Source organism: Botryllus schlosseri, chromosome 3, assembly GCF_051294905.1.
Source record: "Botryllus schlosseri isolate E-star chromosome 3, Bs_hap1, whole genome shotgun sequence".
NCBI lineage: Eukaryota > Metazoa > Chordata > Ascidiacea > Stolidobranchia > Styelidae > Botryllus > Botryllus schlosseri.
In genome coordinates this window covers 25139101-25166118 of record NC_137238.1, presented here as the reverse complement: position 1 = coordinate 25166118, position 27018 = coordinate 25139101, and the positions used below count along the sequence as shown (strand labels likewise).

The window sequence follows — 27018 nt, the reverse complement described above, 5'->3', positions numbered from 1 at the left end:
AAGTGCATCGAGTGGGAGGGTGAAATTTACGTATGAATTGCTATATTTAATCGAGGTGTCGCATTCTTTAAGTATGCAATTGAAGGTAGCTACATCCGGAATCGGAATTAGTTCCTAAAATTAGTAATGATAAAACTCGTAAAAGTAATTTGAACCTAACGAAGAGATGATGCCGTCTTACCGTAATCAACAATGCAGAGGCTCACATACAGGAAACTAGAAGCATAGTTGAAAACATAATATAATATATTGCGTAAGTAGTGTAAGTATAGTACAAAACGTTCTTGTGTGCTTAAAAACGCAGACATATTTCGGTATAGACCACCTCTGGGCGTAGCGATGCATAGAATGAGAAACTGGGCTACTTCGAAAATCATTGATATTTGTTAACGTTTAATTTTTAATTGTGCGCAGAACATACGTGCTTCCATCACGGTCCCAGATATGGCCAGCCTTGGTGGGGTACAAGGACTGACGGAAGCGCCGTAGACTGGGTCGGATATGTGTACTGTTGCAAGTAATATGCCTGGCGGATCTGCTACCATTCATGGTTCCTATCATCTATTTCCTCGTAATTAAGAGACCAATAATCATATTCTAGTAATAAATTCTGAATGACTTCGAATATTTACGTGTTCTGTTCTCTTTGCCGCTTCCAATAGTGTCACGAAACAAAATATATCCATTAGTGAAGAACAGGGATAGTTAGGACATAGTAGCCCCGTAATAACCACTTTTACGACACAAGAAGTTAACGAGGTGTCACTGGTATGATGCTTTACAGCGGTCCGCATATAGCCTCATATTTGCAATTGTAATTCCCAAAGAGCCATGCAACGACGCGATGTTTGTATACACGCTCTTATCAAGTCGGGCTGGCAGACATTCTGGAATGGGACACATTGAAGGACAGTTGAGCAAGCGACACTTTAGCATACCTGAGGGAGTCCAAAAACTTTCGCAACCATTATGTGTTTTTTTTTCATTTTACTTCGGTGAGAGCCATATGGACATTTTGAAGCAAAACCGTCAATTTATGTTCTACGTTCATGATCATATTTTGGAAATCTGAAAAGAGGACAATTTTTCAAAATTTTCAGACTTGCAATACCGGAGTAAAATCCTGAAAAAATGGTAAATCTTTTGCACTTCATGGTCGGTTGACTAAAAAAATTTCAACTTTCCGACTCAGCTCCCGAAATAGCCGCAGGAGCGTTACTTCAGTGCTGAGTTAGTGTGTCTCAGTCGGATTTTGCCATATATTCAACCAAAATTCTTAAAAAGAGGACATTTGGGCGAGCTCCAAGGACACTCTCGAAACATTCAAAAATAAGGACAAATCCTATTAAAAGAGGACGTATGGTAACTCCGGTGTATTGCATCATGTCCATTTGTTCCAACTTTTTGAGTACGTAACTTAAAATTTGTCCAAGAGTTGATATATTATTTCCGGATTTAGTATGGCTTAAATCAATAAAAATGAGCATTCTAAAGTTGAAACTTTGGTTCAGAATTTGTAAAATAATTATTTGTATTTTCATTAAGTAATGAAATCATGACAAGCTAATTAATTTCTACTACGCCACACGCTAATTGATTCATTTAGCAAATCATTTTATGATATTGGCAATATTAAGCTAATTGTAAATAATTATAAGATTAATCGGCCGCAGTAAAAGAGATGCACTTGATAGAGTACAGTAATTTTTGTATACTTTTGCGAAGAGTTGAATATAGCTTCAGAAAACTTGTCTACTACGTCTGTACCAGGGGTCTCAAACACATGCTCCGATCATTTTTTGCGGTCCATGTCAGCATTTTGGATTTTGAAGTATTCGGTTGTTTGCTGACTCTTCAGAACTTTTTAACGACTATTGATATCTGACAATAATGAACCATGACGCACTACAAATATCAAATATTGATAATGCTGTATAGCAGCCGAACTGCCCATCAGGACTCGTTCACGCATACATTACTTTACTTCCGAATAACACGAGTTCGCCTATGTATGACATTTATGAGTGCTTGTTACACATTGATTGTTGGTGGTTTCCATCCTGGTTTTAATAAGGTCCAGGTGCAGTACTTACAGGTATTTTATTTGAGATTTCGACATGAGTGAAGTCGACTCGCCGGTGGTAAGCTCAACACTTGACGTTCGTTGATATCCCATGCAAAGTATATTGATTCGTACGTGTCGAGAACTTCAATTCATTTAGTAGCTCTCATTGTGGTACAGCATACCGGAATTTGATTAGTGCGAACTTGACTAGTCCATTACAATTAAAGTGTACCCTTTTCAGTCACCGACTTCGGTTAATTAACCCATTGTCTACATTGAAAATAATAAAAACTAAATGAAATTAGGAAAACCGAATTTCTGATGTATCCGAAGGATTTTTTTAAATTCGGTTCGGAAATAAACTCCGCAACATCATGAGGAAAATTGTCAGTAATTGTGCAGCACAGAGATGTGCAACCTTGAAGGGGAATGTATTTAAATAATTGAATAAACCTTTTTCAGTTGCTGTTGTTGTCGATGTAGCATTGTTTTCGAAAGACTTAACAGAAATTGACCAGTAATTTCTAAAGGAATAAAGGAAGTAGAAGATTCAATGGTTATTCAGATGGCGAGGTACAATCCTCAGCAGATAGCCTAGAGTGGCTTATTCAATTGAAGTCCCATTTATAGCCCGGAATACTCGCATATGACCGCTGAAAGTTCCAAAATATTCGGCGGACCGGTGAACGTTCAAAAATTGAAATGAAGCCAGAATGCAAAGTATGCAACCGTATTTTCGCAACTATGAAACTAGAAAGTGACATTATGAAGGTTTTGCTCGTAGCTAAATATGTTTGTGACTGGTTTCATGCAATTTTACGGCAGCTAGACCACAGATTCAAGGTGAAATTGCTTTGCCCAGATAAACGTGCTATCACCGAGACTCGATGACAGTCTTCCGCTCCGAAGGCCGTGGATTAGCCGACCACGCAAAGTCAATAGTTTTCCTATCGCCAATAAGCATTTCAGAGTCGTACTACACACCCTGCCATGCTACCTTGGCTATTTTCCACGGCCGCCAGACGTAATACGAATACAATACCATACCACCCGGCGGTTTATAACCACCGCATTAGAAAGCTGACACACGGATAAGTGAGCAATATGTGAATGCATGGTTGAGCAGTTTCTGGCCGCCTTCTAAAAAGACACAGGAATCTTAAAGCTCAGGAATCGAACGCATAATTTACTAAATCTCACCTAAACGAAAGATGCTGTCACACTGATTACGTAACTATAAATTGCGATCTAGTCAGACCACCGAAATATTTCAAACATACCGTTAAAATTGGAATCGGAATCGGAGCGCCCCGTACTGATTGCGACGACAGCCGCATATCTATTCCAACCTAATGTAAACAAGTCGTTGTTCTGTTGCCCGTTGATTGTTTAGACCAAAAGGCATTATTTTTTTACTTTGTGGGTAGTTTCGATTGAGTATTATTATCGTGATCAGATTGTATTTCGTATTTTGCATTGCCAATTCTACGCAAAATAACGATAATTTGGTAAATTGTGGACTTACCCTAAATTATATGACTCCGTGACAATGATATGAGGTGATTACGGCTGCCAACTAATGTCACTTCCACGAACGCAGCTTTTGTACAACATTTTTTGGATGCTGTGATAAAACCAATTAGGATTTCAAGGCTTTTCTGTTGAAAAAAAAACACTGAAGCTATATGTCTTCTTGGTAATGTAAATCTAAACGCGCCATAGGCCTATCTGGTGATCAGAAATTGCTTTTCTATCTTGTTGCCCAGCGGACCCGTGTTTCGCATCTATTGTTAGGTTAGTTATATATATAAACACATAAAAAGCTACTTTTAGGCAATGTTCCCTCTAAGCTGCGCACGTGCGCAAATGCGCAGTGCTGAAGCGGTCTATGCACATACAAATTTTTTCTCTTTTTAGTCGTTGTCCTAGGGTCTGCACAGCGAGTTTGTGCGTGCGCGCAGACTCGTCAAATTAGAGGGAGCATTGCCTGTAGGGCCACGCGTAACAAGTCTCCAAATGCAGCATTTTCGATTCTCCCGATGAACGTGCAATGTCAGTTGTGTTATCGCATTAACGATTAACTTGCTACGAGTAACGCACCATTGACCAACAATGCGAATGACAGCTTTACGTAAACAATATGTGTTAGGCATAGGGGCATAAATGGAGCAGTAGAAATGTTCCCTACCGCTCATACGTGTGCCCGCCCTGGTCGGAATTTCATCATCAGCGTTATGTTTTTCAACCATATCCATTTTGTGAAAACCGTTATCCACACTTGTGCTTTGTGATAGTAAGCCGTTAAATAGGTAGTTAATGAAAATGTTTTTCCAGTTCAAACTTTCGAAGTGTTTGTGATTATTAGGCAATAAAGTGGAAGCATAGGAGTCTTGAGCTCTACAACAAAATAATTTTCATGATTGCATACGTTCATATCATCATCAATTCGTTGAATTGTGAGATGCATAATGTTTTTGACGATTTTGCGCGGAATTCAATAAGTTTATTTCTCAAGTATAAGTACGTACAAAGCAAAAAAATTATATTTAATATTATAGGCGTTAACGTAGTTTGTTTGATTTCATTCATCATGGTTACGGCATATCGCCAATACAATCCAGTTTCTATAGCTTAGTTTATATATTACAATCTACAGGTTTATATCCGTCTGCTAGACCTCCCGCGTGGAAAATAATAACTCGTGCAAACATTAATAGTTACTTCAAGACCAGCTTCATCCTTCTAATTATTTAATCAAACAAACCACTAACGGAATTGTCATTTTTGCATTGTCCAATAACCTATATATAGTACCACATTAATCTGTTTCTGGCAACATGTGACAAAAATATTTTTTTGAACTCCAGCATTAGAACAAGGAGATTTGTTCCAGTACAGCAGATATTTCTGAAATTTTCGAAAGCAGCGACAGGATATGAGAGATTCAATTCGCAAAATAATTATGAGAAAATATTCTTTCAGCGCACTACCAACGCGTTCCGAACTTGATATTGACATAAACGGAGACCACTAATCAATAAGGGTGATAGGGTGTTGCCAGGAGGTGGAAGAAATGATCGGCAATCGTAAGCCTCAGTTTGGCAAAACTCCTTTACTGCTATAACGCTCATGCCGTCAATTCGATCAATGTCGTCACTTGATCGTTCGCCACTATTGTTGCATTAAATCCGCTGCCTTTTGTAAAGTAGCTCCAACCTTCGTCGCCTATATACATTCCAGTTATGCGGGTTTGGTTTTGAACAAGGGGTGTCAAACGTATAGCGCGCGAGCCGCATCCGGCCCGGGAAGCAATTCTGACTATAGTATGAAATATGCGTGTATTATCCAGTAGATTTCTAACACATGTTGAGATTTTTAGGAAGAATATATAATTCAAGACAAGAATATCTCGATAAAGGTCCTAGGCTATATTATAACCCCCGAGACAGCGGTTTTGTGGGTTTTAGTCACCATTCGGAGCAAATCGCTGATATTGACACCCAAATCTGAGAAGGCAAAACAGTGCATATTTAGTTAAGAGTTTTATGGAAATAATGACCAAAATCAACTTATTTATAGAAGCCAAAACTCCAATGCGAAACCGTTCGAAGCATGTTAGATGGAGATTATAACAGTTACACAGATCTATAGCTCAAGTATCTCTGATCGAACTGAGGTGCATCACTTCCGAGTAAATAGGTTACCGGCCCCGAGACAAACGCAAATCGCGATATAATATTACTGAAGCTAATTTCAATGTCCGCATTTGCAATTAAATCTTTTGTATTCCTCACAGCGTATAGGCCTACACAGCGTTGGAGCGAGCATACCACTAAAACAGGGAGCATATAGAAATATTCCAGCTTATGTCATCGTTGGAGCGGCTGTCGTGTCGGTATATAACAGTATTTAGCAGCACAATTATCTCATTAATGCCAATTCTATCGTTTGCAAGATAAATGTGCAGCTAGAATCTAACCACTGTGATCCGTAATATAGGCATAATGTGATATGCTGTTGTGAATGTAGGCTTGATAATATAATAATATAGTATGGACTTTGAGGTAATGTTTTGGAATCATTTATGTGTTGCGGCCAGCGAGCGATGTCGAGGTGTGAATCCGGCCCGCAACGTCAATAGACTTTGACACCACTGTTTTAGACCATGTAGGTTTACGCAGAAGCATGCTATGTAATTTAAAAATTTCATCTCTATTTGCCGAACCATAACAATTCTGAACCAGTCGTAAATAGATGCATCTCACATTACTGTCTAAGTGTCTATGAACAATGAAAACTAAATATTTTAATGACCTTAAATTCGCATGTTGGCCCTATGGCGCAGTTTACCACTACGTTACACTTGACTCATATTATTACTATAGATGATATCTGTTACGTCGGCTGTCCTTGTTTGCTGGGCCTTAGCATTGGTTTCTTCTCATGACGGGGTTGACATGAACGAAATTGAAGCGATAATTGAGCAAAAAGCCTATGAAGGTATGTCAATATAAATGTGTGTGTCATTGCAATATGATAAGAATATACGAGTTACATCTGCGTGATTTACAAAAGGACAATACAAATCCTAATATGAAATCTCTTCATAGTCATGTCCATGGTGATTTACCAGTTATTATGTAGAACTATATTTCACTGCGGTATTCATTCGTATGCGTATATTTGCAAGATTATTCAGAGTGTTCGAGAATAACGTAGATCTGTTCGTCAGAGTTTAGGAAAGCTATAAGACCTATAAGAGACTAAATGTCCAACTATTTAACCGAATATGTCCTGAACGTGAACCACATATGGCTGTTTAGAGACGTTTTGTTGGGGTTTGTGGCAAAATGAGAATATGGAGATACAAATGTCAATCAGGGTGACTTCGTAATGTTTGCGAAATCATTTCGATTTGAAGTTGTCAGTCTCATCAAATTAGTGAACAGTCGTTTGAAATGAAAATTCTTGAAGTATTTTCGCTAACTTGTCTCGATGAAGGTAATGAAACCTCGCCACGAAATATATTCTATCCAGTGATATAGCCTACGTAACCACTATTCCAAAATAACTTAAAGATGAGACGCTAGATAAAAATGACGAAACTGTACGGGACCATTAAAAATCTGTTTCTTCATTTTGGTACTGTAAATGTTGCGATCGCACCAAAAGTGTTGTTGGAAGTGTTACGCGTTAATATTACATTAGCATTCATCTCTCGATCAAATGAATTTTCGGCACTCGTTCATATCAAATCGAAGACGTCGATCTTCAAGACACGACCACGTAGGCTACTTGAAGAAATACAGCAGCAAAATTAGTCCAACCAATTTCTACATAAATAGTATGATGTTGATTTCAAGCAAATTCATATTACTGCTGTTTATCATAAGCCTACCGTTCATCTTTGCACAAGACTGAGGATGGTTGTACCATAATTGAGCTAAAATTGAAGTAAAACTTTGGGGGGTCCGCGAGGGTCCGTGCCGGTCAAAGAGGGATCTGCGACGGCAAAAACGTCGAGAACCACTGGTTTAGAGCTTTATTAAGTTGAACGCAAGACCTATATGTTACTACGCACCAGAATCGTCATCAATTTTCCGTGAAATACACTACTTTATGGTATAATTGACAAAGATTACCGCAAATGTTGGGGACGGGCCATTTACGCGGCCTCCGCTGCACCACGGAACTTGTACTTTTAGATATCAACATCCCCGATTACGCAGTCAGTCGGATAAAAGCTCTGGCTGGCCTTACAAGCTCACAATATATTACGTGGGCTATTATATTCCGACAATCACCGCGCAGGCGACTCTAAACCGTCTTCGCCACGTCCTTCCCACCATTTATCCACCACATTACACACCTAACTATATTACTATAGGCTACAAGCGCACTGAAATAACAGACGAAGCCCTTAAAATATGATTTTTTGAAGAACAAAAAGATAATATTGAATATTCACTGCAGATCAATTAGACTACTGCTTTCCTTTTGAGAAAACATTTCAGAAATAAGAGGCTTCTTCTTGGAAAGTGTCATCGTATTGCACGGGCGAAACGCAGTAATGTGATACCAATCGTCTAAATACAAATGAGCATATGAATATTGGTGATCGAATTGGAGTTTCCAAAGGACATGATTTCGATGTCGAACAGTAACTCCCACTGCGTACGCCGGTGCACAAGATGTGCCACCATTATCGCCGCACTGCTGAGTGGTAGGCCTACTGACCGCGCCTAATTGCCTGCAGCCAATGATTAACAAGACTGGCGTATCATCACGAATCATATGAATGATTTCACTGCTTGTCTTCATCCCCAGATGGGATTTGATCACGGAGCGCGTGGGGTTTTCGGTGACAATGGTCGAGAAAGACTGCTTTGATGTCACCTATATTCCAGCTTTTATTCGCCTCAGTTGGTTGCCTAAGGCATTATCGTCAAAATAAATCTTCATACGTATACATTTGTATTATTACAGCTGTGAGGAGTCAGTATCCAAAATACTGCACTGAAGTCACCAATCAACGCCGTGGATTGGTTTTATTAGACCACCCAATTCGCGGTATGTGTCAAGTTTATTGCGACATGAAAACGGACGGTGGCGGTTGGAATGTGAGCTTTTCAACGATAATCTATACACCCAAGTCAGCATCTAAACATGTTAACTAATGAATGCATTCATCGCAAGGTTTTCCAAAGACGAGTGGATGGAGTTGAAAGCTTTTATCGGAGCTGGTATGAATACAAACGCGGGTTTGGTGACATGGAGGACAGCTTCTGGCTTGGTAATATCCAATATTATGGAAAGTTTGGAGATTCTTTGTCATGTGCAAGGTTGTAATGACTCGAGTCATGACTCGATTCGAGTCAGACTCGGGTAACGATTTTCTGATGACTCGACTTGACTCGAGTCACTTTCTCTAAATACGAAAATGGCTCGACTCGAGTCATTGCGCATGACTCAAACCAAGTCATATGACTCGAAAATTGGACGACCAAGACCAACATTTCATTGTGATTTCGAAGAGCTGTAAAGTACCCACCCTATTTCAGAATTCCTCTATTGGTACTTCGTACTTCAAACAGCGAGCAGAAACTGTTAAAAGTGAGGAAGATTAGTATATTATAAATGCGAACCGTTCGATATCACCAAACAGAGTTATAAAAGTGGGTTTAACAAGACTCTAACTGGAAACTCAGCATTCAAACACGATGACTTGGACTCGGACTGGAGACATAATACCATGACTCAGACTCAAACCTCTGCTCGATGACTTAGACTGGGACTTAACTCGGTGACGAATTGAAAATTACTCGACTTGACTCGAGTAAAACTATAAGAGCGAGATTGGCTTGTGACTCGGAGTTTTGTGACTTGGTTACAACCCTGGTCATGTGACTAAGATAAACGAAGATGACGCTCAAATTTATTGAAGTTTATTTCACATACTACTAAATCATGATTATCACATCCAAGAAGATATAGTCTATCTGCAGGTATCCATATATGACCAGGCCTGTAATAACTCGAGTCGCAATTTTTCGTTGACTGGACTTGAATCGAGTAACTTTCTTGAAAATCGAATGTTACTCGACTCGACTTGAGTCAATTTGTGTATTGAGTTCACATGTACTCGAGTCATTGCGTATGACTCAACCATATTATATGATCTAAAACAGTACCACTTGGGGGTACGGAACACCCAAGTAGGGGGTACGAACTGCAGTGTGCAATTATACGCTATTTAATTACCTCTATATTAATTAGCAAATTAACATGAAGTGGAAAAATATTGGTCGGATTTCCTAATCTCGAAAATTTTCCTCGCGCTTACCTTTCAAAAGCATTATTGTTTTAAATTTGGGTATGCCATTCCGTCCGACAAAATAATAGCAGGCCTAATATACGATATAACGTAAGTTACAGAATTGAGTCTAGCTAGACCTTTCTCGGCTTTATGAGATAATTGTGTCTTGAGGCTATTAGGGTGCTTTAGTCCAGGGCTCTGAAACCTGCTGCACGGGACTATCACACTCCGAGATTTTGGCACTGACCGTAATTTCCGCCCCAGAGAACGCCAAGTCCTGCGACATTTCGGTGCACCGGTGGCGGCGATTAACATTTGTACCCTAAAATCACAGCACATCGGCGAAACGATATCAATATCTCCAATGGTTGAAATGTCTTCTGTCCCTGAAATCCACACGAGTTGTGTTGAAAACCCTATATGGGGTCCAACGACCAGCATTTAAGGGTACCTTGACAATGTCATGTTTCGATCCTGAATGAGGGGGCAGGGTAAAAGAAACAATTCATGACAGCTCAAGGGTACGAGCTCTAAACAGTTTTCCATTGCTTTTTACAACGTTAGTATATCGGGACCGATACTAAAAAACAGGGTTAACCAACATTTTTGTGGTCAAGACGACACATTTCGATTTGAAACTGTTCCGAGACCTCTCAATATGACGTTCTGATTACTAAAAAACTGTCAACACCTTCGCCCAAACCTATTCACAGCCTGCGTGGTAAGGTGGCGATTGTGTGGGTTTTTTATTTTGAGAAATGAGCCTCCGATAGCATCCGGTAACTTGGCATTCTTGTAATAGCCATGATTTTTATTCGTTTCCTTTACTCCCAGAGAATAGGCAGCCGACCCAATTGAGGTAGCGAACCCAAGGATGTGAAGCCCTGCTATAAAAGAATCGGCGCATAAACCCTATATGATCTGTTCAATTAAACATGTTGAGAGCGAGAAAAAAGAGTATATGATGAATATGTGGCCTTCAATATCACCTAAGAGTTTCATTGAAGTGAGTTCATCAATCAACAGGGAACTCTCTGACTTGGGACTTGGATCCGAGTGTCAGCACTATGAGTCAGACTCGACCCGTTGCTTCCTGGTTTTTGCTCGGACTTGACGCGGTGGTGAAGTGAAAATGACTAGACTAGATCAGAGTGGAAACTTTAAAAGTATAATTTAGCTATGACTCGTAACCTTGTGACTTATTTACCGTAGCATATAGTTTCTCCTATCCGGTCGTTTTATGCGCAGTATTCCACGATGATTATTGCTTTCAGGACTGGAGAAAATGTACCGTATGATGAGCGATGGTGAAAACGAATTGAGAATCGACATGGTTAATACCGATGGAATTGCTTTCGTTGTAAAGTACAGGTGAGATCCTATATCAGCGGTGGGCAAACTGCAGCCTGCGGCCCACATGCGGCCCACATGCGGCCCGCCACACCATTTTGTGTTGCCCGCAAAAGCGCCGTGAACTGTTATAAAATGTTGAAGGTATTAGTAGTAAAATTGGAATCAATGCAACGACTTGATTAAACTTTTTCTTGATGTATTTCGTCATGATATTGGTAAGTTATAAAGGTGGTGAGTTGCAAAACCAATTACCATAATCAATGAAACGTTTAGGACAATAGTAAATTATGTTGCTGTCTTCTTTACAAAAGAACGCCAAGAAGGTAATTTTAACACAGTAATGCATTTGCCGAAGCGCATGTAAAGGTAACGTATTTATGACGCTTTCAGCACTGTGTGTTTTCAAGCTAAACAAAAAGCCTTAATCTCTCTTCACAGATTCATATTTCCATCATGTTCTAAGATTTGGCACAACATTTACTTTTATCCATAATTTGAACAAATTATTTATTGAAAAGGGTCAGCGTATAAAATCTCGTTTATGTTTCTGACGCGTGTACGTTTTCATCAAAGCAATATTTGATTTCTTTTAAGTATATATATGCATCTCTATGTCTCGGGTTACAACATAATTAAGGAAAATATAACGTTTCAGCTGCCAATGCGGATTACACTATATAGTGTGGCCGGAGGATGGATTTCAATAGTGATTGCGGCCCTTGAGCTAAAAAGTTGCCTTCCCCTGCTCTATATAGATACATAAAATGTACCAGAATACGACGCTCCCGTGAACGATATTTGAATGAAGGTACACCTTACCCTGTTCTTGAAATTTGAAATCGAATAGACACAATGACAACATATGTTATTTGAATAGCTAGTGCGTGTTACAAAACTTGAGGATAGCTTTCAATACAACATCCATTGTGGATGTGTAGTAAAACATTTAATATATCCGTACACTTTTTGTGTGCATCTTTTCGAGAGTTATCGGCACGCTAATGGAATTTAATCAGATTGTATGGCAATCAATAAGGCTGAGTATGACATATATCAAAATTGCACACCATGAAATTCGCATTGTAACAATGGCAACAACAATCTTTGAAATATACGATAGGCTACAATGCTAACAACATACAATGTAAAGAAACGACAACAACAAGGAACAACACAAACTAATGGCAAATCTAGTTTTGAAAAAACTTCTTCAGTTTACATAAAGATGACTTGGTCAACTGAATAATTGTTGACTCTAGCACTTTTAATTGAAACAAAGATCTGCCTCGCGCCGTGACAGTGAGCATTTTGTCATTATGATTTTGTGTGCGGTTAAGGTTTTCACATAAGTACAATCCCGTCGTACTCTGGGGTTGAGGACTGATAGCCACGGCGTTTTAAGCAATTTCTCAGAGTGCCCTAATGGCCTACCTAAGGAGTTCCTAAACTTTTTTGGTCGAGGACCCATTCGAGTTTTGTGGGTGGTTGCGCCTACTCACCCCCAAAATGTCAGTAGTCACTGACGGGAATGCTATGACATGAAGATCAATTCTATTCAGGCATTTCCATACCTAAAATAAGATAGCTTTAGTGATTGGACAAGGTAGTCACAGTCCCACTCACGATGTCATTCTCGCAGAATAATCTGGTTTATAGTTCTTGGCGACGTATTGCCTTTTTAAGAAGCCCTGCCCTAAGCCGCTGATACTAAGAAAAACAACATTGATAATCTCATTATAGTGTGTGCGCTGAACTTGAAACAAAATTCACATGCAGATCGAGAAATACAAACTGTGTACTATGAAGACGCATGCGTCGGCTACATATTAGATAATTGCACCATCTCTCAAATTAATGCAGGCTCAAAGGACAATTTATTTCAATGTGTTCATAAATATTTCACCATATTTCACCAAGTTCCGCATGATGGTATTATTACAGCATCACCATGAAGTAATAGTTCGCATTAGTTTCAGATTCACACTCCACTATCTTTTGTACTAAATTTTATTAAGTACAAAGATCTTCGAATTCGCGTGATATCGGCGTATGTAAGAGTTTGCCGGCACCTCGTTGCGTTGCGATGAGGACCGCGATAAGAAACGGATTCAAGGTTATCCGTCGTGATAAATGTCCTGTCTCTTTCAGGTCATTTGAAATCAGGCCGGAGAGCGATAAATACCGGATTATAGTGTCCGGATTTTCTGGAAACGCCTCGGACGCCTTGGAATATCATAATTACCAACTATTTTCCACAAAAGATGCTGATAATGATGCAAGTATTCCGTACCACTGTGCCAGAGATGACAAAGGAGGATGGTGGTATAGATCTTGCAGTAAAGCAAATTTAAACGGACAGTACAATGTACGTCATTGGACAGGTGTTTTTTGGCCTAACCCACACTCTTTGGATAGGTATATGAAATTTACTGAAATGAAGTTTCGGAGAAAATCCTAAATCGCCTTTGATAAATCAAGCTGGAAATTATATGCTAAGAATAATTGATAACGATGGTCAACAAAATGAAGAAAACAAAATGGGCAGAACTTTTGCGAGCCCTTTTTTGGGGTTTTCGAGGTTGCTGATTGCGAATATCACATTAGTTTCGCAAGATTGGCTCTTTTTCAGAAGATACTTATATCCTCAAAAAGTCCAAAATTACTGTATTTACCTTCGAATGTTTCCCCTGGTAGGAATAAAACCGTAGCTTTCTTTCTATTTTTATACTGTGCATAAATAGATAATTGACTATGAAGAAATCTCATGTTGTTCTAAGTCATTTTATCAATATTAACATGACCTGATGCGAAATATTGTTTGTCAAAAAAGCAGTTTGTCAAGCCTAATAATTGTAATTTTGCACAACGGAAATACATATTCTCCTGCATCAATTGGTCATTCTACCAAGATTAAAAAGGAGTATTAAGCTATAAAAGTTCTTCTTTAACTACAATACTCATATGCGCCTAATTTTTTGACTTGTAAATGGATAATTTTCCGCTAAGTCGACAAAGTGGGTATACCAATATTATCCCTATCAAACGAGAAGCTTAAATCTGGTGTCTCTGATAGATTTCATATTCGAATACGGATGAAAGATTCCAATTTCACATTAGGAAAGAGTTCACGGCATGGATGATATCTTAATATGTAGTAGCTAAAACTTTTTCGACGATCACAATGCACCCAACTACAAACAGTTGGTCCGAACATTCGTATCTGCATATGAACAGCATGGAACAAACATGAGCATAAAAGTTCATTTCCTGTTCAGTCATCTTGATATATTTCCTGATCATCATGTCGATTAGCAAGGGGAGAGGCTCCACCAAGACATCAAAACAACAATAGAAAGATATCAGGACTGATGAGATGAACATATTACGGCAGACCATTGCTGGAACCTTTCGAGAAACCGTACTAAATTGCGGACAGGCGAAAATCGTACAAAAAACAATTGTGTTTTAAAATAGATTATATTGTATTCAAACTGATCATTTCAAAATTTAGAATAGGCGGTTGACGTTAAACTGATTGAACGAAGGCCACGTTATTTCAGTATCCAGGTAAATATATGCATTACTGGAGTTTATTAATGTACATGATATCCGTGAAAATCTATAACTATGATAAATCTAATACCCCAAAACATAGTGTTGTTGCTGTATTATGTTCTAAAAGAATCTTCTATATGCTAAAATAACAAGTAGATCGAATTTCAAAACTTTATAGTACGACTGAGTCGAATTCATATCTAGCCATTACAGCGAAAATGGGAGACTTTGGTCAAAATAGTCCCATTGGCTATCTCCAAAACTAGAGCCAATTTGAATAAACTAAGGTCCTACTCGGAATTAGTGCGCTTCAGAACCTCCAAAACCACTCTTACTTTGTCTGCCTAAAAATATGTGTTGACCAGTGTAATAAGTACAAAATTATACATCATATATATTAGATATACATTACAATTAAATCTGTTGGTATATTCGAGTGATTCTCAAACTGTGTCATTCATCGACCATTTTCCAAGCTAGATATTCCTTCAGCTTTCACTAAGTTACATTTTTTCGAGTATTTATCGGAGTTGAAAACAGGTCACTACCTTTGGTTCACCTAAACGCTGACTACGGTTAGTAACGTAAACGAAAGTACACAGAAAGGTGCCAGAGAAAATAGAGATCGCAAGTGCAGCAGACGACAAAACGCGCCATGTTATTCTTCGAAGTATAAATGGGTTCATATCAGATCCTACGAATAGATCGTAAAGTCGTTTTGTCAGAGCGCAGGCAACAATCGCAAATCGAGTGTTGATTCCGCCGATACCGAGTACAGCTCGAGTCACCAATCCATTGACTCAGTCAAGGATAGGCAATTGCCTAAACTGGCATCAGTGGGTGGCGAGATAAGGTATTAGTATAACCCACAGCTGCAACACCAATGGATTGCGGGTTCGAGTTCAACTGAGGTCGACTCCAGAATTTCTACCTACGTGTTGAAGGTTTATCTTGGCTCCTCTTCGCTAAGTCATTCGCGTATGCGGTGTCATATAATGGCCTAGAAGTGGACCGTGCTACAAGTCGGCAATTACGGACTAAAAAAGAAGAAAATTTACCTGGTGTAAATTAGAGATACCATATTTTTGTGGCCCCAATTCCGGACACTCTTTAGTGCCTTCAATCGGGTATAAACACATATGACGTCTCGCTGACAATGCCTTGCCTATTGATGTAAACAGGAGCGGATTTTTCTCAACATATATCGGGAATCAACTAGATTAGACCAGGGTTGGGCAATCTGCGGTCGTAGCAGGAAATTTGTGCGGCCGTGACACGTAATTTAATTAGGTCGTGTTGGCCGCCGTCGACAGGCAAATTGAATTTACGAATTTACTGCCGAATTTTTGAAAGATTTCAATTAATCTTCAAATATTTTTCGCGCTATGCGCGATTCAATGCTATACTTCATTTTTCGATTTTGACATTGTCGCGTCTTTTGCAATCTGAGCCCCACAGTACAGATACGAAGAGCAGAGGAAAATGAAGCGCCCAATACAGAAATTCCAACTTGAAATCGTGCGCGAGAAAAATTGTTTCTGGTGGGTTTACGCGATTCCAATATATTTCCACTATAGCCTACAAGTGTTGGGATCAAGTCACTTCCTTCGAGTCACGAGTCATCTCGAGTCATTGCACATTTTGAATCGAGTCAAGTCAAGTCACTCGTTTTATAGGAGGTGACTCGAGTCAAGTCGAGTCAAGTCAAGTCAAGTCTCGATTCAAGTCAAATCGAATTTTCGAAGTGTAAGGGATGATGCGAAGTCATTACAATTTGCTAACTAGGTGAAGGACAGACTAATTGGTCATTTATATTGAATCAAATAACGAATATAAAGGTAAATATACATGCAAAATGTGTTGTGTTGCTCACGCACAGGTATCTGCTAAGGAATGCGTGAGTGACTGTATAGCTACATGCTACAGTCTCTTATTATCAGGATCAGCCAATATAGAGGATCGAATACGAAGCCTCGAGAAGTTGAACAAATTGATGTGGTACAATGCATTACAATCAGCACATCCGTGAAAATATAAACGCATAAACTACATTCGTCCGATTTAAATCATTCAAGAGTGTTGGTAAAGTTAAGCACCGCGCAATGAAAGAACTTAGCCGTATAAGAAACAAGATACGATGCTATTAGATTAATCTACTACAGAGGTCTCAAACTGAAATGTGCTCGCGGGCCAATTTCCTACTTTTTGATGGCGTCGCGGGCCGCAGCAGCAGTTATAGGGAAATTCAATGTATTTCGGAGTAAGCTAGGCCTATGACGGGACCTTGCAGACTGAAATTCCACACGCATCGTAAGAATGTTATTTAGTATTGTGAATTCACGTCTGGCACGAAAAAATAACATTTTTAGATATTTGAGTAAAATTGTTGCCTTACTTGGAATAGTTTGTTAACATAATTAGTTGTAGACACCATGTGAGAAAAGAATTGCCGTCGCATTTTCATACCGGTTTGATAGTTTGTTGCGTCCGTGGTTGTACCAAGCCGATCAAGATAGCGTAATGGTTAAGCGTCCGGCTTCTTGATCGGTAGGTCGTGGGTTCGATTCCCGGCCGGGTCAGACCAAAGACCTGATTAGTAACACTGGTATCCATGGCTTCCCTGCTTGGCGCTCATGCATTACTGGTAGGGCTGGGCACAATGATTCGAGTACTCGAATCTGAATCGAGTATTAATTTTAATGATTCGAGTCGAGTAGTAAAAGACGATTTTTTCGAGTACTGAAATTATACGCTCCTCGCCACTGAAAGTTGATTTATCAACGAAGAGTTTATCAATGATCAATGGGTTTATGCGAATTTCACTGTTGAAGCCTTGAAACATTGATTGGCCTTATCGTAGCATACGAAACATGAAGTACAAAGCTACGAACGTTACTGGAAATAGCACATTTCCGAAGTCATTATCATCCCACAATATTGTCACCAAGTGCAATGAAATCGGTATGGTCGAAAAAAATAATAAAGTATCCTTAATATGATGGATAACAGGCATTATATTCTTTGCGGTCGCTTAAAAGGTACGTATTTGAACTTTGACAAATAATATTCTGCTATGACGTCATAATGAGTGATACTCGATTACTCGACTCGACTCGAAGCATTTTACGTGATTCAGAATCGAATCACTCAGGTACTCGATTTTGCCCAGCCCTAATTACTGGGATAGCGTGGAGGGGTGGTGCATGACTTAGAAAGTCGTAAAGGCTATATCTGCACTCCCTTGTCCAGCGGCATATGCACATCATGCACTCATGGTATGCATATGCGCAGATCGTGTGTATGTATATCACGAGTCGGTGTATATGCCGCAAAAACATCAAGGACAATAATAAACTACGTCCTTTCCTTTCCTTCCTTTACGGCGTTCCGTGTCACAAAAGTCCTTCTCTGCTTGTATTTTTTAGACGAGACTCAATTCGAGTTATTTTTATTTTATCACCCATTGAGTCTGAGTTCGAAAAAGTTCGCGCCCAAGTACAAATCACACTTTTCAGGACGCATCATCAACGGGTCATGTTTAACCATCAAAAAGAAGTAATGTCACGTGATGGGTATTCTTCTACTGCGATGTAAGTTTAGAAAGTGATGTAATAGTGAAGTTTGACGAGTAGCTTCTGGCTTCTGAAATAGATTTAGAGCGAATTCTGAGATCTCAAATTAAAAAATCAACGGGGGGTAAATATTGTCGAATACTTTGAAATCCAAAATGCCGTCGCACAAAATGGTCTCGTGAGCCGCATGCGGGCCGCGTGGTTGAGACCTCTGATCTACTATAACTACGACAACGTAAGTTGTGATCGTTTCGTTTTCGGTTAATTTATTTATGATATAACAATGGAGGATCAGTGAAACGTACAATCAGTGAATGACTGGTTGCTCTCACAAGTGACATCGGTGTATCGCGAACAATCCGAACATACATAAGATATGGTAATTTAATCGACATTGTTCACTTAATGACTTGAAATTGACTCGTATATTTTGCTCCGAGTCACGAGTCAATCTCCATTTCTGAAGCGTCGAGTCAAGTCAAGTCAATTCATTTTTGCAAAGTGACTCGAGTCAAGTCAAGTCATACGAAAAAGTTGACTTGAGTCATCCCAATACTGTTGTGCTCAACTTAGCTTCTCTGTGCGCAGATACCATCTGAGCACTGCACAGCTTAGAGGGAACATTGCTCTCAGATACTATTCTATTTTTGACGTGTGAAAATTTTCCAGCATTTATATTTTATTTATTTTGGATGTAATTATCCATTTGATAAGCCCTGATGGATCAATTTTATCTCCATGCAATTTCATTTTGACTTATTACAATGTATCATAGATTACAATTTTACAATTTTACAAAGCTACGAGCATTAGGGATTTTTCGTTCAAATGTCCATTTACCCCACCAATGTGTGAGTCATACCTATAGCTTTCATTAGTCAACAACGGATTTCCCATTCGCCTATCGTGATAATCAGATTTGAAGAAGTTAAAATGTGTTCGAGGCCGACAGGGCGTATATTCCCATGAAACAAGTTTAATGACTATATTTAATCGAGCCATTTGGGGTACAGAACTCCAGAATGCCACGAACAGCAACTTTATATTGTTAATTTATTCGCTAGGAGCTTTTCAACTGACTCTCATAAGTAGCGTTTTCTATAGTTATACGTGACATGGATAAACGAAATTCTGTAACATAATAATTTGTTTAATTTGTTTCTGGAGGTGGATGGTCCTATTGAAAGCAGGAAATCTAGACACATCAATTCACGTGTAGCGCGATGAAAAAATTTCAAGTTGAATAAATAAGTCAAAAAATTGAATAGATCTGTCGCTAACGACCGGGTGGGTCACTCAGAGCATTCCCATGGGCCACATGGGACACGCGGGTCACGGGATGGTCACCCCAGACGTAGTGGAAGTTACGATGACCGAAGTGTAAGCTGTAACGCAGTAATGAGACATTGGTCGAAGAGAAATATCATTAATGTTATCATCCTTGATAATATGTTGCACAGATTTTTTGTCTTCAATTAGATGTCGACCAGGGTGGGTGAGTCGGAGTCGAAATTTGAGATATAAACAATTAACATGGACCGCTCAGTGAACGATTTGCGGAGGTATGCAATCGATTTGACAAATCGAAAGTCGTATTATTGTCGTAGTTCTGGCAGAACCGCCAAAGTATGAAATTAATATGGGAAACAATTTCCATACCATACTTGAAAATTTCCTTATTAAACCATACCGGCGCATTGCCGCGTTTAGTAGCGAAATTTCCACCCGACAGAATTGTAGTGATATATCACGCAGTGATTTCGAATACCAAGATCCAACAGGCCGTATGTAAGCAAGATATGCTAGATTGGCTACTCAAATTAAATCCGCGCTAATATCCAGGCATGCTCGCATATAAAACATGAAAAGATGTACTTGTACTGCCACCAGTCAGAATCCTTCACGGTTAGCCAAATCAATAATTAAAAATATATATGTATCACCAATATATCCGTAAGTGGATTCCAGTGACTCATTGCCTTCGTTTCAAGCTGAGGAGCCTTTATCGCCGCCATAGTGATTGTGATAGAGAGTTTCATGATTAATGCTAATCATTTATGAGTGAATGAAGTAGTGGTCATGGTTTAAAAGGCCAAGATATGCCATGCAGGTAAGGTTTGATAAACTCGAAAGTGATCAAAGGCAGTTTTCGAGTCAACCGTACAACAAGGCAATATCATCTCATCCGAATTGCAAGCATGGCCGGGCTTTGGAAGACCGAAGAATTTTACACAACGTTGTGCTGTCACATATGATCACCGTGTCGTAATAAACCGATGCCAGGTGGGACGTCAGTGCGAGCAGGGCCTGCTTCCTAGTTTATGATGGGCTAAATATCATGCTTAGCGGATCACGGTGCCGTTTGCACGCCTGTAGTAATTCAAAGGAAATTATTCGTTGTTTTAATCCCTTCCACAAAACGAAGTTGTAACATCGGGACTTGTACTGTGAAATTAATATAAAATTCTCATTTTATTAAACAGTCCTGCAATATGTGTCTCGGAATGGATCTCTTGTTGAGGAACTCATGTCATTACCTGCCCGATCAATGCTTTGGGCCAGCTAAGCGTTGCTAAACCCGATCTTGGTATGCGTTTGTATTCTATGACACTTCAGACGAAACAACAAATTCTTCAATGAGAGTCTATACTGTTCAGGTCGCGGCTTGTTAGATATTGTGTAGGAAATAAACATTTCTTGGAGTCAGTTACGAAATACTTCAATGTAGAAACCGCGTGCGATGCGAAAACCGCAACAGACCGACCACTATTTCTCACCAATGTTTGCCAATATTACACACTCTGCCTACATAGTCTATATACAATTATACATATTGATGAACGCACCAAAATGAAGCCCCCTCGAAGTTTCTCCGTATAATCATTATTGTGAACCATAATAATATATATTTCGGCCACTTGGAGAAGACCACCCGCATGGTAAGTTATCCTTTTTAAATGAAATGCTTCGAAAATAGCCAGTCTTCTCCTTAGTCACCAGTATAGCGAGAATAAACTTACAGTATATAGCAGGGTTTCTTAAAGTATGGGTCGCTACGGCACCAGAGATATCTTTTAATATCTATTTAATATTTGTTGAATTTCTCGCAACAACAGAATTCTTCGCTCTTCGCGCGATTTCCTGTGGATAGATTGTCTATATCCGAGGTCACTGTGTTGGGTACTATACCTAATGAGCAACATACGTATAAAAGCCTATTATACAATATGGCTTGATTATGAAAATGTGCTGATCTTTGCAATACACGGATTGGTTGGAATTCGTGATAAGATTGTCTGACATGGGTTTTCCTGGAAACCACCGTCGGTGTCCGTTGGGATGCTTTAGTGTAAGGGTGTACAACGAGCTGGTGCGGAACTACGAGACAAAGTTAGCCTACTTCGGAGCAAGACCCTTCGGCGTCGGGACTTATGAAGACATGAAGTACGCCAAAATGCGATAAAACTTTGGCCTAAATTGACCGCAGCTGGTTGGCCGGATTCTTCTATAATAATATGTCCGGTCGTGGAAATAGTCGGTGCCGAAAAGTCCCGTCTTTGCAATGTGAGTAGACAGTCGCAAAAATACTACCGTCAGAAGAATATAATGCAACCGAATTTGAAATAGCTTGTGTTGCGTTGCTTGCACCGTTCTCTTGCGTTATCTAAGGCATATACCAGTAAAACGTAGCAAACTAATATTAATATCGCAATATTTTTGATGTATATCAGGATTGGGTCGCGAGATGCCATAAAAACTCAGATTTTGGTCGCGGTTTAAGAACTACTGTTATATATAGTATACACGACAGGGTTGTAATGACTCGAGTCAGACTCGAGTCGCGATTTTTTGGCGACTCGACTTGACTCCAGTAAATTTCTTAAAAACGAAAAATGACTCGAGTCAATTTGTGTATTGACTCGACTTGCGGTACTCGAGTCATTGTGCATGACTCGGAACAGGTAATATGACTCGAGACTGGGTCTACCAAGACAGGTATTTCGTTGTGATTTTGAAGAATAATAAAGTTATTACACTATTAATATTTCGTCAATCAGTACTGATACTTGAAAATGCTACCAGAAGCTTTTAAAGTGAAGAAAATTAGTATGTTATGAATACGATGCATTCGAAATCACCTAGCAGAGTTGTAAAAAGTGGGTTGCACATGGCATTAGCCAGGAACTGAACAATCAACACAATGACTTGGACTCGGACTTGGCTCGGAGATGAATTGAAAATGACTGGACTTGACTCGAGTCAAAACTATAAAAATAAGATTGACTTGTGACCTGGAACCTTATGAATTGGTCAGAACCATGATACACGACAGTCAAGATTCCATTTTGTAAGGACTCCAACAACAACATTTATTTCGTTTCTATATCATGTAAAATTCCTTGAGGTGTGTACCTATATAAGTCGCAATTAAAACAACAAAAGTCGTGTAATGTCGAATAGGTCGCAGAAATTGCATAACAGTTATGCAGATTCGTTATATGCAGTGTGAACTGTTACGTCATAGTCCACATTGCGGATTTCCGTCATTCAAACACGAATTTATCATTACTCAATGGGAAATCAAGAATAGCGTTGATATCACCATTTCAGGCTTGAGCGCCACGGACTAGAATAGCTTATTTCTGTGCTCTAGTTCAGCGGGAGTAGTCGACGTATATGACGTGGAATTATTCTGACCCTGGCAGTCACCGTCGGTTCAACACGCATAGTTATGCATATAAATGGACGGAAATAAGTTTAAGACAGGGGTCGGAAACCTTTTTCGTCAAAGTAGCCTTGTTGACCTTATATTCTGAATTATAATTCGTAAGGAGCCATGTAACAACGTCAGTCGCGGTACCGATGGGGTCGATTGCTTATTCTCAGGGCGTTGCGGACCCGAAAAATTAATACCAATGACTATGACGCAAATGCCCGCTGGCCGGGCACTAATGGCGGCTCATTTCCGAAAAGTCTGATTCAATTCCAAATAGAAAAAAAAAACGATTCTGGAGGAATGAGAGTCGACGGACAAGGCATCATACAGGTCGAATCGTCATGTTGATGAGCAACCTGCCATCACGTAAAAATGGTGTATGGTGATCAGTCTGAAAAATAAAGGATCGGGTACATAGAAATTAATATGATTATAGCTAGAATATCTCCTTCTAGTCCTGTAGAATTTGCGCTCAACCTAGAAAAAATTCTTATAAAGACGTATTATATACCGTTGGAAAGATAATTTTATCAGCTTTTCAATGATGGGTTTTGTCATTTTTTTTACTTTGGGGAAAAAAAGTTATGACCAAAAACGTTCCAGGGGGTAAAGCACTATTTTGCCTGACATTAAAATACAATTATAAACTAAAACACGACACCTTCGTAACAGAATACAACACCATAACTTGGAATATCACTCTCAGTAAAGCAAACTAACAATCGAACAGCAAAAAAATGAAACATAACTTTATTAAGAGGTATTTATCATAAGTTAAGGGGGCAAAAATTGACCGAGACGGAGATAACACTGATTTACGAATTTTGAAAAAAAAAAGCGTCAAAAATTTTAATGATTGATTTAGGCTAATTTATGTTTGCTGACTCCGATTCTGTGCTTAATTTCTCGGTCACGTCAGATTTTTCCGTATTAATTTTTCTCATTTTCATAAATTAATCAAATTTCAGCTTTCGTTAGTGACATCACGGTAAGCATACAATAGCAACAGATCAAATATTGGTATTGAAATCTTCTATCATGTGACCTGGGTTGTTGTAATACACAATCAGTGAGTTTTTCGGTGAACTTGAATACAGTGATTCTCTATCATCGTCCAATCAGAAGCTCTTTTCGGCCCATACATTTACACTGGTGAACAAATACCATACTTGAATAGAGGCAGATATGTTTTTAAATGGTATCGAGGCTTTTTGTTTGTGTTTTGCAATATTAAACGCCAGATCTAAAAAGCTTTACATTTGCGGCGGTTTCTGATTTGCCGTAATATTTTTACTACGAACTTGAGCAGTGTTTCTCAACCTTTTTGTATTCGCGGACCCCTTTTGGACCCCCCGCCCCCCAAGTTTTAGTTCAAATTGAGCTCAAATATCGTACAATCGTCATCTGTCTTGTGCAACTGATAACTGTATGCTAGTGATAAACAGCAACAGAATTACTTTTCTTGAAAATAACAGCATTCTATTTATGTAGAAATTGGGTTGACTTTTATTATTTCAAAGCTAATTATTCAACTGCATTCATTTTTTGAAATACGTGGCCGTGTCTTTTAAATCTGCACCTTCGATTTCATATCAACGAGTGCTGAAAATCCATTTAGACAAAGAACGACGGTGGCGAATGTAATAATAAGGCATAACGGTTCCGACGACACATTTGGGTATGATCGCAACAATGATGACACCAAAATTGACAAACAATTTTTTTTTTATTGAACATATAACGTCAAGCCTGTTAATTTATATCTAGCAGCTCATCTTGAAGTTATTAGTGAAATGGTTATGTAGGCCTATATCACAGGAGAAAACGGATTTTTGCGAACATTTCAAAGTCTCCGTGATTGACTTTACGTATCAAACCATTTATTTTTTACCCAATGCCCAGCAAAACACCTCGATACAGTCGAATATTTGTATCAGTGGGCTATTGGCAATTTAGCAACTAAAATGAGTCCACACAGCAGGATATTCAATCTCAGACAGCCATCCTGTTGATGTGAGTTCTACTGTAATGAAGCAAAACCGCCTCGTGATTTTCCTAATTTTAAAAATATAAATTAGCTTATCAACCATTTTGTAAATTCGCTTCGCTTCGTGAACCCCCTGGAAATGCTTCACGGACCTCCAGGGGTCAGGGGTCCGCGGACCCCTGGTTGAGAACCACTGAACTATAGTTTGTAGTGATTGGCGTTGCTACTCAAGTAGCACAAGTAACTCCCTATATTTTCTACTCAATTAACAGTATAAGTAGTAATTTTTAGGACACGTGAAAACTACTTCAAGTGGCAGAAATATCTAAGTATATTTGGTCGGGTGGAGGGTGGTCGCATACTTTCGACAGTTAGTCGGAGGTGGCTACATACGAAATCGCAACATGTATCTTCTCGGGCAACGCAAAATGTTTATAATGACACAATACCCATTGGTAGAACATTCGAAAATATATTCAGTTACCGCGCTTTAGGGACTGTTAAGGCTACTACATTCATGAAATCATTTGAAGTCAACATCGTCGCGGAGCGGAGCTTTGTTTGGAATACATTCGTGTTAAAATTAATAATGTGGGCAGATATCTCCATGACATTCCCAGTTGATTTACTAGACACACAAAGCACTAAAACAAAACCCAATGCAATTAATTTCCCGTATTGCCAATCACAAATGGGAATTCGGATTATTGCGTACATCTGGTTCGAAGCACATGGTATGAACCCTTCCCCGATGGCTGTTATAACAACCTTGATTTGACCCCGAATATACCACATGCAATTATTATATATATATATATATGCGATTGAAGCGCAAAATATTTCCAATAGTAAAATCTCAACAGGAAAACAGCGACCGTAATTTGACCTCTTACCAGGACCGTAACTGCCGCACCCCATATCGTCCAATTGGGGGTCCCGAAATTATGTCGGTGAATGAACATAAATTATTTATACATCACCTATCGACAATTTATGCAACTCTTTTCAAAGTTTTTCGCGCTGGTCGCGATTTCATGTTGCCAAATTTTTGATTATTGAGTACCCTTCCCCCACGAAAAAAGCATGATTTATAGAAAATAAAAAATAGGCATTTTGGCGTCGACCATTACCACACCGCGATGCTCGAAAACATACGAAGTATTTGCCAATATGGTACTCTGAAAAGTGGGCCAATAGATCGCCTGCGATAAAACCTTAGCCGAAAAGGATTGCCCTTATGTCGACCGGGAACTTCGAAATAAATATAAGCCTATCTAATTTTCCATAGCTGCCTAGATGGCTCGTGTCTAATTATTATATCGTGGCAATCTGAACCCAACAGGTCAAATAACATTTCTCAGAGAGAAAATTTTTTCCAGAGAAGAAATACGAATTTTCGATAAAGCCTCCACAAACGTTTCTTGGATCTCGCATGGTTTCTCAATAAATTACGGCATGGTGTGTGGATGTACTGTAGGTCTTATGGCCATTTTCTTAATTTTTCTGAAAAGTTGTGATCAGCGTTTCACAATTCAGTTTCAAAGCATGACCAATTATAGTGTCTAAAGTAGGGTTTCATTTAAAACAAACGGTGTTTTGAAACACTTTTTTAAACATATTTTAAACGAAAGCCTTATTAAAAAACAAAATTGTATTTTTTTTCAAGTTATAAAATTATGCCATAATTGTGAATTGTGTAAATACTTTCCAAAAACATGTTGTATGAGCACACGGACAATTACCACCAAATTTAGCCGACGTATATATCGTTGGGATGGTTGGAACCCTAAAAAATAGTCGGTTCAACAGTTGTAGTACAGATATTTTGTCAAAGGGGCTATATTTACCCTATATTTTCAATGGTCAATTTATATCCATTATGACGTCGCAATTCAATATTCATGACGTCATGGCTTAAAAACAAAAAACCAATGAAAAACATGTTTTAAATTA

At 39.0% G+C, this 27018-nt stretch overlaps 2 protein-coding genes across 3 annotated transcripts in view; both read left to right on the top strand.

The window, feature by feature from the left end:
- The window catches only part of LOC145436244 (uncharacterized), a 42552-nt gene that overhangs the window by 3561 nt on the left and 11973 nt on the right, over positions 1 to 27018 (top strand). Inside the window, exon 5 of one of the 2 annotated variants that reach the window (XM_080313604.1) lies at positions 415 to 627. The exons of the other annotated variant lie outside the window; for it this stretch is intronic. Within the exon in view, the coding sequence (XP_080169730.1) occupies positions 415 to 521 (107 nt within the window). The 3' untranslated portion in view covers positions 522 to 627. Of the gene's footprint in view, positions 1 to 414; positions 628 to 27018 lie in introns of those variants that run through there. 2 annotated transcript variants of the gene reach the window in all.
- Positions 4916 to 15247, top strand: LOC145436182 (ficolin-2-like). Its single transcript, XM_080313522.1, has 5 exons — positions 4916 to 6565; positions 8552 to 8685; positions 8762 to 8858; positions 11156 to 11252; positions 13383 to 15247. The coding sequence occupies exons 1-5, from the start codon at positions 6451 to 6453 to the stop codon at positions 13690 to 13692; spliced, it is 753 nt and encodes a 250-aa protein (XP_080169648.1). The 5' UTR covers positions 4916 to 6450; the 3' UTR covers positions 13693 to 15247.